The sequence below is a fragment of the Leuciscus leuciscus genome, assembly GCF_965113295.1.
Source record: "Leuciscus leuciscus genome assembly, chromosome: 6".
Classification (NCBI taxonomy): Eukaryota; Metazoa; Chordata; class Actinopteri; order Cypriniformes; family Leuciscidae; genus Leuciscus; species Leuciscus leuciscus.
Window position 1 is genome coordinate 12,735,462 of NC_138730.1, and position 10,927 is coordinate 12,746,388.

A 10,927-nucleotide genomic window follows, 5' to 3' on the forward strand; every position below is an offset into this window, starting at 1 on the left:
ATTCAGTTTGGAGTTCAGGAGGTTGTCTTGACCAGGACCACACCCCTAAATGCAAGCAACTGCCATGTGATTGGTTGATTAGATAATTGTATTAATGAGAAATTGAACAGGTGTTCCTAATAATCCTTTAGGTGAGTGTGTGTGTATATATATCATCCGTGGAAGGCGTAGGACAATAAAATGTTTGTCCAATAATTATTCGGTCCAAATGCAATGATACAATGTCCTCCCTGCCTGTCAACACATGTATTTTTAAACCTCCACGTACCCTGCTCGCTTGGACATCACACGTCATCAGCGAGTTTGACAGACGTCAGTCACCGAGCGCCACAAACGAAACAGCAGCCATCTTTTACATTTCCTCCTGAACCAAAACAACCAGCTTATGCTGCGTTCACACCATAACTACTGTAATCTGGAAGAGATGGAAACCTGTGACGTAATACTCGGAGCAGTTTGTGACTCAAATTTATGCGTTTCAATGGCATCCCTATCAACTCCAAAATGCAGCAGTCAGGTGGCACAGGTCAGTGCCCTTTAAGTTGATTACGTTCATTATTATTGTAATGTAATGTGCTTTGAGACATGAGGTAATTTAACGCTGCCTGCTGTACGCGATCATGTGTTTTGGAGGAGGTGTGGCTTTGGAGACGCTCTGAAGGAAGGGTGGGATCTTATGCTTTCAAAGCTAACTCGCTATTGTTAGCCTCTCCGAAAATTGCCCACCCAACCTTTAACGCAGTACCTATATCACCTTTCTAGCATAATCAAGCTATCTAGGGTTTCATGCTCACCAGCACCGTGAAGCACTGCATGGCCTTTAATCACTGTACTTGGTTATACTTGGCATTGTACTTAAAAGTTTTTATTAATTAAACAACTATTTAAAATATACCGTCTTTATGTTGTTTTGGAGATTCAATTTGAAATAATGTATTATAATATCAAACATGTTGTTGTGCATTTTTTTGTCGGGTGTAGGCTAATTAATAACTAAGTAATCTAATTAGTGTAATTTAATTTTCCTTTGAAAAAGTAAAGTAAGGGACTACTCATATTTTTCCTGTAATTTAATTACGGTTACTTCTGATGTAGAGATTATAGAACAAAGTTTTATGTTAAAATGTTTGTTATAATGTAACCTTCTCCCTCAACAAAATTTGATCAGTTCAAGAATTATGCAATTGTCTATTGTTTATTTGAAAGAATCAAAAGAGCAGTTTCTATCATTGTATTGTTCAACTGGTCGAGGTTGATATGGGATTTAGAAAGTAATTAGTAATAAGTGTCCAGTTCTAGAGAATAATTAGTACAGTAACCTAATTACAGTGTTTAAAGTGTAATCAGTGGCTAGTAATTAATTATTTAACTTTTTTAGAGTTACATTCTCATTGTAATGTTGTGTGATCAATCGCGATCTATTGTCTTATTTCATCGTTAATATGCAGCCTTAAATAATTGCACTTAAAATTTTCTGTTTTTTTGTGCTTTCTGTCATCGACTTCCTAGAGATGTTATATCATGCAAAAGCAATTCACATGTCTTCATGTCTCTGAAAAGCATGCTTGAACGAACTAGTGTCAGACAATGCCAACAGTACACAATGTTCCCTTCACCGTAGGAACTCCCCCTATGTGCAGACCTTCATAATATTTAAGTTACAAAACCTCATGCCATTTTTGATTCATTTTACAGTTTAATTTTTCTTTACAAAAATATAATGGCAATGACTGTGTGCAGAAAACTCAGAATTTGGACTTTTAACAAGTTAAAGAAAAGTATCAATTGGCACAATGAGATATATACGCAGGACAAAAATGGACCGTAACATAGTTGCGAGGAAAGGGGGTAATATCTCCTAACATTAACACAACAGTGGCTTTAAATAAGAGCATACAACTAATACTCCGTTTCTAAAATGTATTTTAAAAATTATGATAAAAGCAATGGCAATTTACAATAACAACAAAATAATACAAACAACAACACAACGACATCCTCTATAAAGTGTCCCCTATTCAGATCGATGGTATCGTCCTCAGACACTTACATCGTCCCAAACCTTATAAGAGTTTGATTCACTCCAGACACTCTGTTCATTTGGATATTTAGATCAATACTTAGCGTTATTAACGTGATGATCATGTATGCTATTCTGGTACATGATCACAAGCTTTATTGCTAAGTTTTATTTTAAATGACTGGCTGCCAATTTTTTTTTTTTTACAACCGGACACTTGGATTAAGAAGTGGAAAAACGGGCTTTTTTCGGATTTTTAACATTGTTCTGCTCCGTTTTCATCGTTATCTTAGATATAACAATTAGACAAACGTTCACAATTGTTTGACGGTCCGATTTACAGTATTTAAAGGGCTTAATTCACTTCGCGAACACGATCCATTGTTGAAGAAAGGATGTCGTCGTCTGAACCTTTTTCTTACATCGAAATGAGTCGTGTCAGCGCAGCGGGCACTGGTTCGTAACTATATTTCTTTATTGTTTTCCTCTTCATCTTTTTATATTTGGTGTGTTTTCTGTTTAAATCACACTGTCTTTGTTCTCGTCCAAACACAATCCCAAGTGTCAAGCGTTAATCTTGGGAACAATAATATAGCCGTATTCATGAAGAGAACAATTGTGAAAGTTAGTTAATATTATATAAAAGTGAGTTAGCCCAGTCTCGGGCTATTCGTTGAGTCTTGCATGTCTCAACATGTCATCGCTCAGTTCATTGAGGTCAGCAGTGCAGGAGTATCGGGCCACGAAACTACCAATCCTACTATGGAGAAGCGTGAGCTCATGAATATTAAGTAGGCAATGGTGACGTCGCTTAGTAACAGTCTTTGAGCGTCCAATCACGTAACTTGATTAGTATTCATGAGCCCAGTGTCGTTTTCAACGGTTAAGCAAAGTCTTAATTTAAACCAATCACAGAGACTCGCTGATTAACGTCACGCCATGTATTGAATATTCACAGACCTTCCCCTTTTCCATAGTGGGATTGTTGAATTCGCGTGCGGGGATCCCAGGGAAATCCCGAGCGCTGTTCTGTCCACAGCTGTCACTTCAGGCACACAGTTCAAGACAGGCGTCTTTACACAAACATACTGTGTCTTGTTAACAGTATTACTGATAGGTTAATAAGAGAATTTAAGTTTCTATCTGCTGGCCATCTGCTTTCCATTAATGCCTCCGCAAAACCCCCTCATACACGTCTAGATGTTTGCTCTTCTATAATGCCTGTGTTGTGTACTCTATAGTTTCTGTCCAATTTGTCACTCGTGTTTGTATTAAAATTATGTTATATGTATTAATGTGATAACTGACATTGACAAATATGAAGAAAAAAAAGACGAAAATTGTGTTTTCTGTGTAAAATAGATTAAACACTTAATTAATTTTACAATCTAAGTATTCAATATCATTTTATATTTTATTAATTATTTTCATTATGTTAAAATATGTAGGAAAAACTGGCATGGCAGTCATAGACATTATTGATACATTTATACAAAACAATCTATATAAAGATCTAATATTATTTTTCAAATTAAATAGGTTATAGTGGATTGGCATAATTTAGGTTTTTTTTCATTTTCAGTGACCGAAACCTGACAAATTGACAATTTATTGCTTGAGGTTTTCCTGTAGAAATGTAACAGTTGCTGAACGGTTCTATATTAGGTTGTCTCATATTATATTTCTTCATCAGTCATCAGTAGCGACGACGATCATCTACCAAGAGAAATGGAGCCCAGCGATTCATTACAGGAGGCCGGGTGGTACTGGGCTGACACATCAAGGTGAGAGCATTTTAACTTCATTCGGTAAACTATTTAGCCGGAATAAGTCTTATTTATTTTTTGTCTTTATCAATTTGTTTGCATATTATTGAATTTTATACCACTTGCATTAGGGAGGAGGTGAACGAGATCCTCCACGGCATGCCTGACGGTGCTTTCCTGGTCCGAAATGCCTCCTGCAGGGTGCAGGGACAATACACATTAACTGTGAGGTAAGGATTGCATGTTTTAGGATTCCTCTTTTAGTGAAGCATATTTGTGACTCGGGTACTGACAGTGGCCAACCAATCATTAGCCACTCTCACACATACAGTACAGTCTTTTGTCTGTATTGCGACCAATCACACATTAGTGTCATTAAATGGACTAATCACACATTAGTGGAGTCAGGCTCTGACCAGGGGTTTAGTTAGCCTTTAAAACTCTTTGATTTGCTAGTACTTTAAGCATCTGTCTAAAGGTAAGTTTAAAAAACAATGATGAACTAAAGTTTTTCCTTTACGATTTCCGCTTACAGACGACAATGTCGTCAAAACGATCCCTGTTTACACAGATCCACGAAAACAACTAAAAACGCTGTATTCTGCTGCCAGGCCAATGGCTGCCGATAAAGACGCACTATGTGCTTATAGACTGAACACACGTTTGTTTTTTTGGCACCGAGACAATAATGCTATCGTTTTCAAAAACTTGCACTTTCAAACCTGTTTTCAGGCCCCCAAAATGCAGTTTTCGTGTAAAAGTTTTCCGTTTTTAGTTTAAAATGGTGTCGTGTAAACGTACCCTAATTCGATGACATAGACTTAGATGATTGACCGTGTTGCAGCAACTGTTTCAATCATAAGTTTAGCTCAAACTGTTTTTACAGCATCCTAACCCTGAATGTGCTAAAATTAAATGTTGTTAACTTAATTCCATGGCTTTGTTCACACATAGAGCGGTTTTACAAATTTTTTTCCCAACAATAGAACTACTTCTTTAGCCGGCAAGTAAGACAGAAAATTTCCCGATTTTATTGGTTGGGATTTCAACAATGGGCTCTTTTCACACATGACCTCTACATGGAGAAAAACACTGTACCATTGAATTTACAGAAAAGGCTGTATGTCTGAAAGCGCTTCTCTCCACAGGAACAATGGCACCAACAAACTCATCAGGATCCAACATCGAGATGGAAAATTTGGATTCTCGGAGCCTCTGACCTTCAGCTCGGTGCCGGATCTGATATCTTACTACAGGCACAGGAGCTTAGTCCAGTACAACACTTCCCTGGATGTCACGCTGGCTTATCCCGTGTCCCACTGTCACACGGTCGGTTCCTGTTCAGTGAATATCATTGTGAAGATGATCTTAGTTGAAAGGAAGCTTTAGTCAGTGTGTTTTTGTGTCAATAAGCAAATGCCTTGTATTGCATGTTCAGGATCTACCTGTGAAGGAAGAGTTTTTGAGCGCAACCAGAGAGAAACTCGAAGAATGTTTAAGACTGTTTCAGAAGACTGCAGAGTATGACCAGCTATATGATGCTTGCACCACTTTATTACAGGTAAGCTTTTCAGGATCAAATATGTGCTGATATAATAGTGTTTGAAAAATGTTAAGGAATGTATATCAAATATGTTGCTTTTCTAAGAATGTCCCTGTTGCTTTACAGGAAATCCAAAGGAGAAATACTTTAGAGCCCGTCAGTATGACCGAGATCTCAAAGGAACCGTGTTATTCTCAAGAGAACTCTTGCAAGGATTTCCCTGACTCAACCCACAGTCATCTGACACAGTGAGTGCTCATATGCAACACCAGTACTGAAAGAGCACCAGTGTATCCCGAGGAATTAAAGGGATAGTTCACCCATCATTTACATCCTTTACTCAAGTTGTTCCAAAACTGTATGAATTTCTTTCTTCTGTTGAACACAAAAGAAGATAATTGAAGAATGTCGGTAACCGAACAGTTGATGGACCCCATTGACTACCATAGTATGGAAAAAATTACAATGGAAGTCAATGGGACTGATGGTTACCGACATTCTTCAAAATATCATCTTTCATTCTCCAGTCACTTCATCAGCATTTCATTTGAGAAAAACTATCGTCATATACACACACAACAACTCACGACAACCTGTCAAAATAAAAGTTTGGTTTGACGTGAAGAAATTGTTACAGAAATATGTTACTGATATTAAGAAGATGGTACTAATCAAAGTAATAATAGTAATAAAATGATTCAAATTTTATTTTTAAGGAATATCAACAACAAAAAAACACTTGTTCAACAACAAAAAACAATGTTGTGCAGAACTTCGTTTGCCTAAAATAAAAGAGATTGTTAGTTTCGTTTGACTAAATTTTAAATGACTAATTAAACTGTTTATTTTGTATGCCTTTATTTGATCACAATGTGTATTAAATCATAAAAACTGAAAACAAGACAACAGAATTTCTGAAAAAAAAAAAATGTATTGTAAAAATGTTAATAAATCATGAAGTAGTTCAGTTTTATGAATTCAATAGATTAGACATGCTTTTTGATAATTAAATTGAATTAAACCTAATCCAGTTTAGCATATAGCATACAGCAAATAGCATAATCCAGAAAATAATAAAACATCTAATAATGTCATTTGTTTAATTTAATTAGACAATCAGACTATTGAAACAAAATAACTGAAAAAATAAAACCGATTTCATAAGTTTCAAGTTTAATACTTGGATTTGGGGTTTTAGACTTTCATTCATCATCATCACAACTGAGGATATATTTAATGAAACCTGAGAGATTTCTGTTCCTCCATTGCAAGTCCATTCACCCATAAATCTGACGCTTCAAAAAGTTAATAAAGAGATCATAAAACTAATCCATATGAATTGAATGGTTTAATCCAAGTCTTTTGAAGAGACACTGTACTTTATTTGATGAATGGGTTTAATTTAAGCTTTTATTCCCATATAAACACACACACACACACATCAGATATGGTAAACGGAAGCTAAACTGTACTTCCTGAAGCGGCAAAGTTTTGGGTGAATGGACTTTTAATGGAGGGACAGAATTCTCTCAGGTTTCATTAAAATATATTCATTGTGTTTCAGTTCATTTTTGGGATGAACTCTATCCCTTAACGTGTGATACTTGACTTTGCGACCACCAGTTATTATGATTTTTATTGTATTTCTAAATAATCTACCCCGTCACCACTGATTTGATTAAAAAATCTTGTATTACCTCAAGTCTCTCAATATTATGGCACCTTTTAGAGCGGTTCAATTTCCCATTTTTATTAACAAAGTCAAAGGCAGCGAGTGTGAACACGTCTGGCTGCTTTGCCTGATGCTAGAGATCAGAGAGGTCTGTAGGAGACAAAGAGACAATGGCAGGTGAACAGGAACTGGACTTTAGAAGACAGAGGTGCTCTTGGAGCTGCATGAGGCGCTTTCAGAGCTTTCTGCTTCTCAACGAGTGTTTATTTTCTCAGGTCTCCATATGAGGTGAAAGAGGAGCAAGAGGAGAGTGCGGAGCTCCTGGAGGAAGAGCGATGGTTTGTGGGAGATCTCGGTCGAGGTCAGGCGGAGGAGCTTCTCCACGGGAAACCGTCCGGTGCTTTCCTCATCCGCAACAGCAGCTCGAAGGATTGCTACGCCTGCTCTGTGGTGTAAGTCATCCGTCAGTGCTTTGTCCTGTTTGTTTGTTAATTAGCACAAGATAGAAATGTCCCGTTACTTCATGTGAATCTATTGTCATCGGAGGCTGTGGTCTCGTATAGGCAGACATTTTGCTGTTTGCATAAAGTCTGATCCACATTGGATCTTTTTCTGGCCATGAACGATATAACAAAAGATACATTTTCTGCCCGGGGTTTTAATTAATATTTGCAATCTGGCAATAATGCGCACAAGCTCTTTCTATGATGCGAAAGTGCCGCCGAAAGTGCCGTGAAAACACTGAAAACTCAGACAAACAAGTAAACTGCAGTTCAGCAATCTCCATTTGAGATATTCTGCTTAAATGAAAGTGTCATTCAGTCAGTCTGTGTTCAGTTCACGAGCCGCTTGTGCGACTAAATCTGCAAACTATTGTTAGCCATTGTGGGTGAATAAATGCACCTATGCACTCTGTGTGACAATATAAATTTCTTGTTAATAATAATAATAATAATAATAATAATAGCAAGATCGGTTTTGCCTGATGGTGGAAAAGCAGCTAAAATCATACAGTTTTAACATGATATAAGGGGGGAGTAAATGATGACAGAAATTTCAATTGTGGGCAAACTGTCCCTTACATGACAACGATGTGCTTAAAACTGAGAAGTTTTTTTCTTTGAGTTTTCCGCATACAGTGTCAAAACTATCCCAATTCACACGGATCTGTGAAAACGACTAAAAACACTGTATTTTCTGCCAGGCCATTAGATGGTGATGAAACACTATAGACTGAACATGTAATACGCATGTGCATGACCTCTTCGTTTTCAGACATTTACGTTTTTAAAGTTTACACGGAAACCGTTTTCAAAAACATGCACTTTGAAACCCATTTTCAAAAGTTAGCGTTTTCAGGCACCCAAAACGCCGTTGTCGTGTACACGAACGGCCAAAACACACAAGTTTTACGTTTTTAGGTGAAAACGGTGTCGTGTTAAACAGCCCTAAGTTTTCAAATGAATTGAAATGAATGAATTTTAGAGTTTCTTTTTTAGAGTGACATTTTATTCAGAGATGCTATTAAAAAATCAAACAAACATTTGAACACTTAGTCATTCAGGTCACGAGATAATTAAAGGGATAGTTCACCCAAGAATTAAAATTCTATCATCATTTACACACCCTTATGTTGTTCCGAACCTGTATGAATTTCTTTGTTCTGCTGAACACAAAGGAAGATTGTAGATCGAGATCTGCTTGTTGAACTAAACCTTTAAGCATTGCAAAACTAGTCTAATGACTTTAGGTGTGAATATTTAGCAATATTCATGCTTTTTTGCCTTTATTTATAAAAAAAATATTAATTTGAAATCATCGTTCATAGGTTAAACTTTGAAAGTGTTATAAATGTAGCTGCTAGATGAAGCTTTGTTTCCAGCTTGACCCTGATTCTCGTAAACCGCTCTCCACTGACCCTGCTCTTGTCTTGAACCACAGGGTGGGCAGCCAGGTGAGGCACTGTGTGATTCGCCACACTGAGCGCGGCTACGGCTTCGTCGAACCGTTCGATCTCCACAAGTCTCTGAAGGATCTGGTTCTGCACTACCATCACACCTCACTGGCACAGCACAACAGGGCTCTGGACGTCCGGCTGGCGTATCCAGTCCACAGCTGAGTCCACTGGCGTCACGGTGAAGATTACGTGCACTAAGACTGAAGAAGATTTGCCACTCGTTGGCGTCGTCCCTTCATTTTACATTGTGCGAAGGGTGGAACCAACTGTGTATGTATATTGCACTTTCCAAAGCATTCCTCATGGTCATAATGAAACTCCAGTACTTGAACAAGTATTCGATGAGCCCTTTGTAGACATGTTTACATATAGTCACAAAAACAACAGAATTTGTAATACGATCACGCTTTTTAAGTGGGGATGAATGCATATAGCCTTTTTATTAAAGTTTTATTAAAACATTTTAAAGTGTATTTTGTGAATGTAACACAGTGGGTGCATTTATTATTGAATGGCAAACTTTCAAATCTTGCTTTATTGTCTAAAACAAGATGCCTGCAATTCATTTGTTTTATTTTATTGTTTTGCACCCAAGGACGTTGTTGACGCTTGGTTTATTAGAAATCCAAAAATGTTTCAGAAACTGTTTTTAGTTTATAAAAGTTGAGTTACACTTTAAGGACAGCTTGAATATTTTGTGCACAATACAAGTATCCATTTAAGTTCTACTTCTAATGTTTTTTTATAAGGAAAGCCAGGACAGTGTAGTTGTCTTATGGGACACTTCATTGAGTTTAATAAATGAGTGTGTCTATGGTAAACGACACAATGCCAAACTGCTCATACTTGAGATGAACAACTCTCTGTAAAATGATTTTTTTAATGTCATTTGTCAGCAGCAGACAGGGAACATTCATCCTTATTTGCAGAGCTTATTTTTTTGCTACAAAGTTTTCCCTTGCATGCTTCTTTAAAAATCAAAAATAAAAGAACAGATTGTGAATAAATTCAGAGCCCGTGTCTGATGTGTTTATTAATTAAATGAATTTCTTGTAAATGTGCTGCCGTCATGAGCAGTGTAAACCAGGCCTGAGCTGTCTAAAACATTACGTAAATAACATTACATAACAGTTTTATGAACATTAAACCCTGTTATATTCAAACACAAAACATTTCTAGTTCATAGAAACATGATTTGTGCCCCAATTGTCTATGTTTGCTACTTTGGGCCTGGAGTGAGAGAAATAGTTGAAAGTTCAATGATTACCTTTTCAAATTTGACGTAAAATGTAAAATCCTTGAATATTAATTTCCATTCACTAATGGCATCGTTTCCTGAGAATGACCCAGTGACACTAATAGGACTTACTGTTGCACTGCTGGTAATAATTCAGAAGAACTGAATGTTCAGAAGAGAAATCTGCACAGGAAGACTATTATATGGTATTAGGTGGGGGCATGAAAACAAGGACATTCTTGTAGCAGGTTGCATATGAGAAGTGTTCGGGATTAGCCCTCGCTCTGTGTCAGCAGTGTGGATGGGCTTAAAAGCTTTGTGAGTGTGTGTCAGTGTGTGAAGAACAGGTTCCTGGTTACATCACGCAAGGACTGCTTGTAACAAGTGTGCAGGTACTATAAGTAAACCCTGATTACTGATATCCAATCCTATTGTGGCTTATGTTCATAAAATACATACAGTATAGACTGATTCACTATTACATCACGAGAATAACCACACCCACACACATACTGTAATTTGTACACTATTCCATTTCTTTTTGAGCAATGCATGCTTTTTAATTTAAAATATAAAAAAAGTTTTGAAATATAGCTGCTGGCAGCAATAATGGGGCCAAACCCCTCCATTAGTTCCATGAGTTCATTCAAAAAGTAGCAAAGTAGCTAAAAAAAGAAAGAAAATGGGAAGAAATAACAACTTTGGTTTTTAAAGTTACTTTTAATGTGTTTA

At 36.9% G+C, this 10,927-nt stretch overlaps 1 protein-coding gene across 1 annotated transcript; it reads left to right on the forward strand.

Annotated features, from left to right (window-relative positions):
* The first annotated feature begins 2,050 nt into the window (after positions 1-2,050).
* On the forward strand, positions 2,051-9,969 carry pik3r3a (phosphoinositide-3-kinase, regulatory subunit 3a (gamma)). Its single transcript, XM_082171884.1, has 8 exons — positions 2,051-2,476; positions 3,714-3,804; positions 3,918-4,016; positions 4,935-5,115; positions 5,225-5,347; positions 5,456-5,577; positions 7,277-7,453; positions 8,943-9,969. Exons 1-8 carry the CDS (start codon positions 2,416-2,418, stop codon positions 9,118-9,120), a joined length of 1,032 nt encoding a protein of 343 aa, XP_082028010.1. The 5' UTR covers positions 2,051-2,415; the 3' UTR covers positions 9,121-9,969.
* Positions 9,970-10,927: the final 958 nt, after the last annotated feature.

Coding starts and splice junctions, on each gene's coding strand:
- pik3r3a (XM_082171884.1), top strand. CDS start 2,416: ATGTCGTCGTCTGAACCTTTTTCTTACATCGAAATGAGTCGTGTCAGC. Junction 2,477..3,713: donor TGTCAGCGCAGCGGGCACTG/GTTCGTAACTAT, acceptor TTTCTTCATCAG/TCATCAGTAGCGACGACGAT. Junction 5,348..5,455: donor CTTGCACCACTTTATTACAG/GTAAGCTTTTCA, acceptor GTTGCTTTACAG/GAAATCCAAAGGAGAAATAC.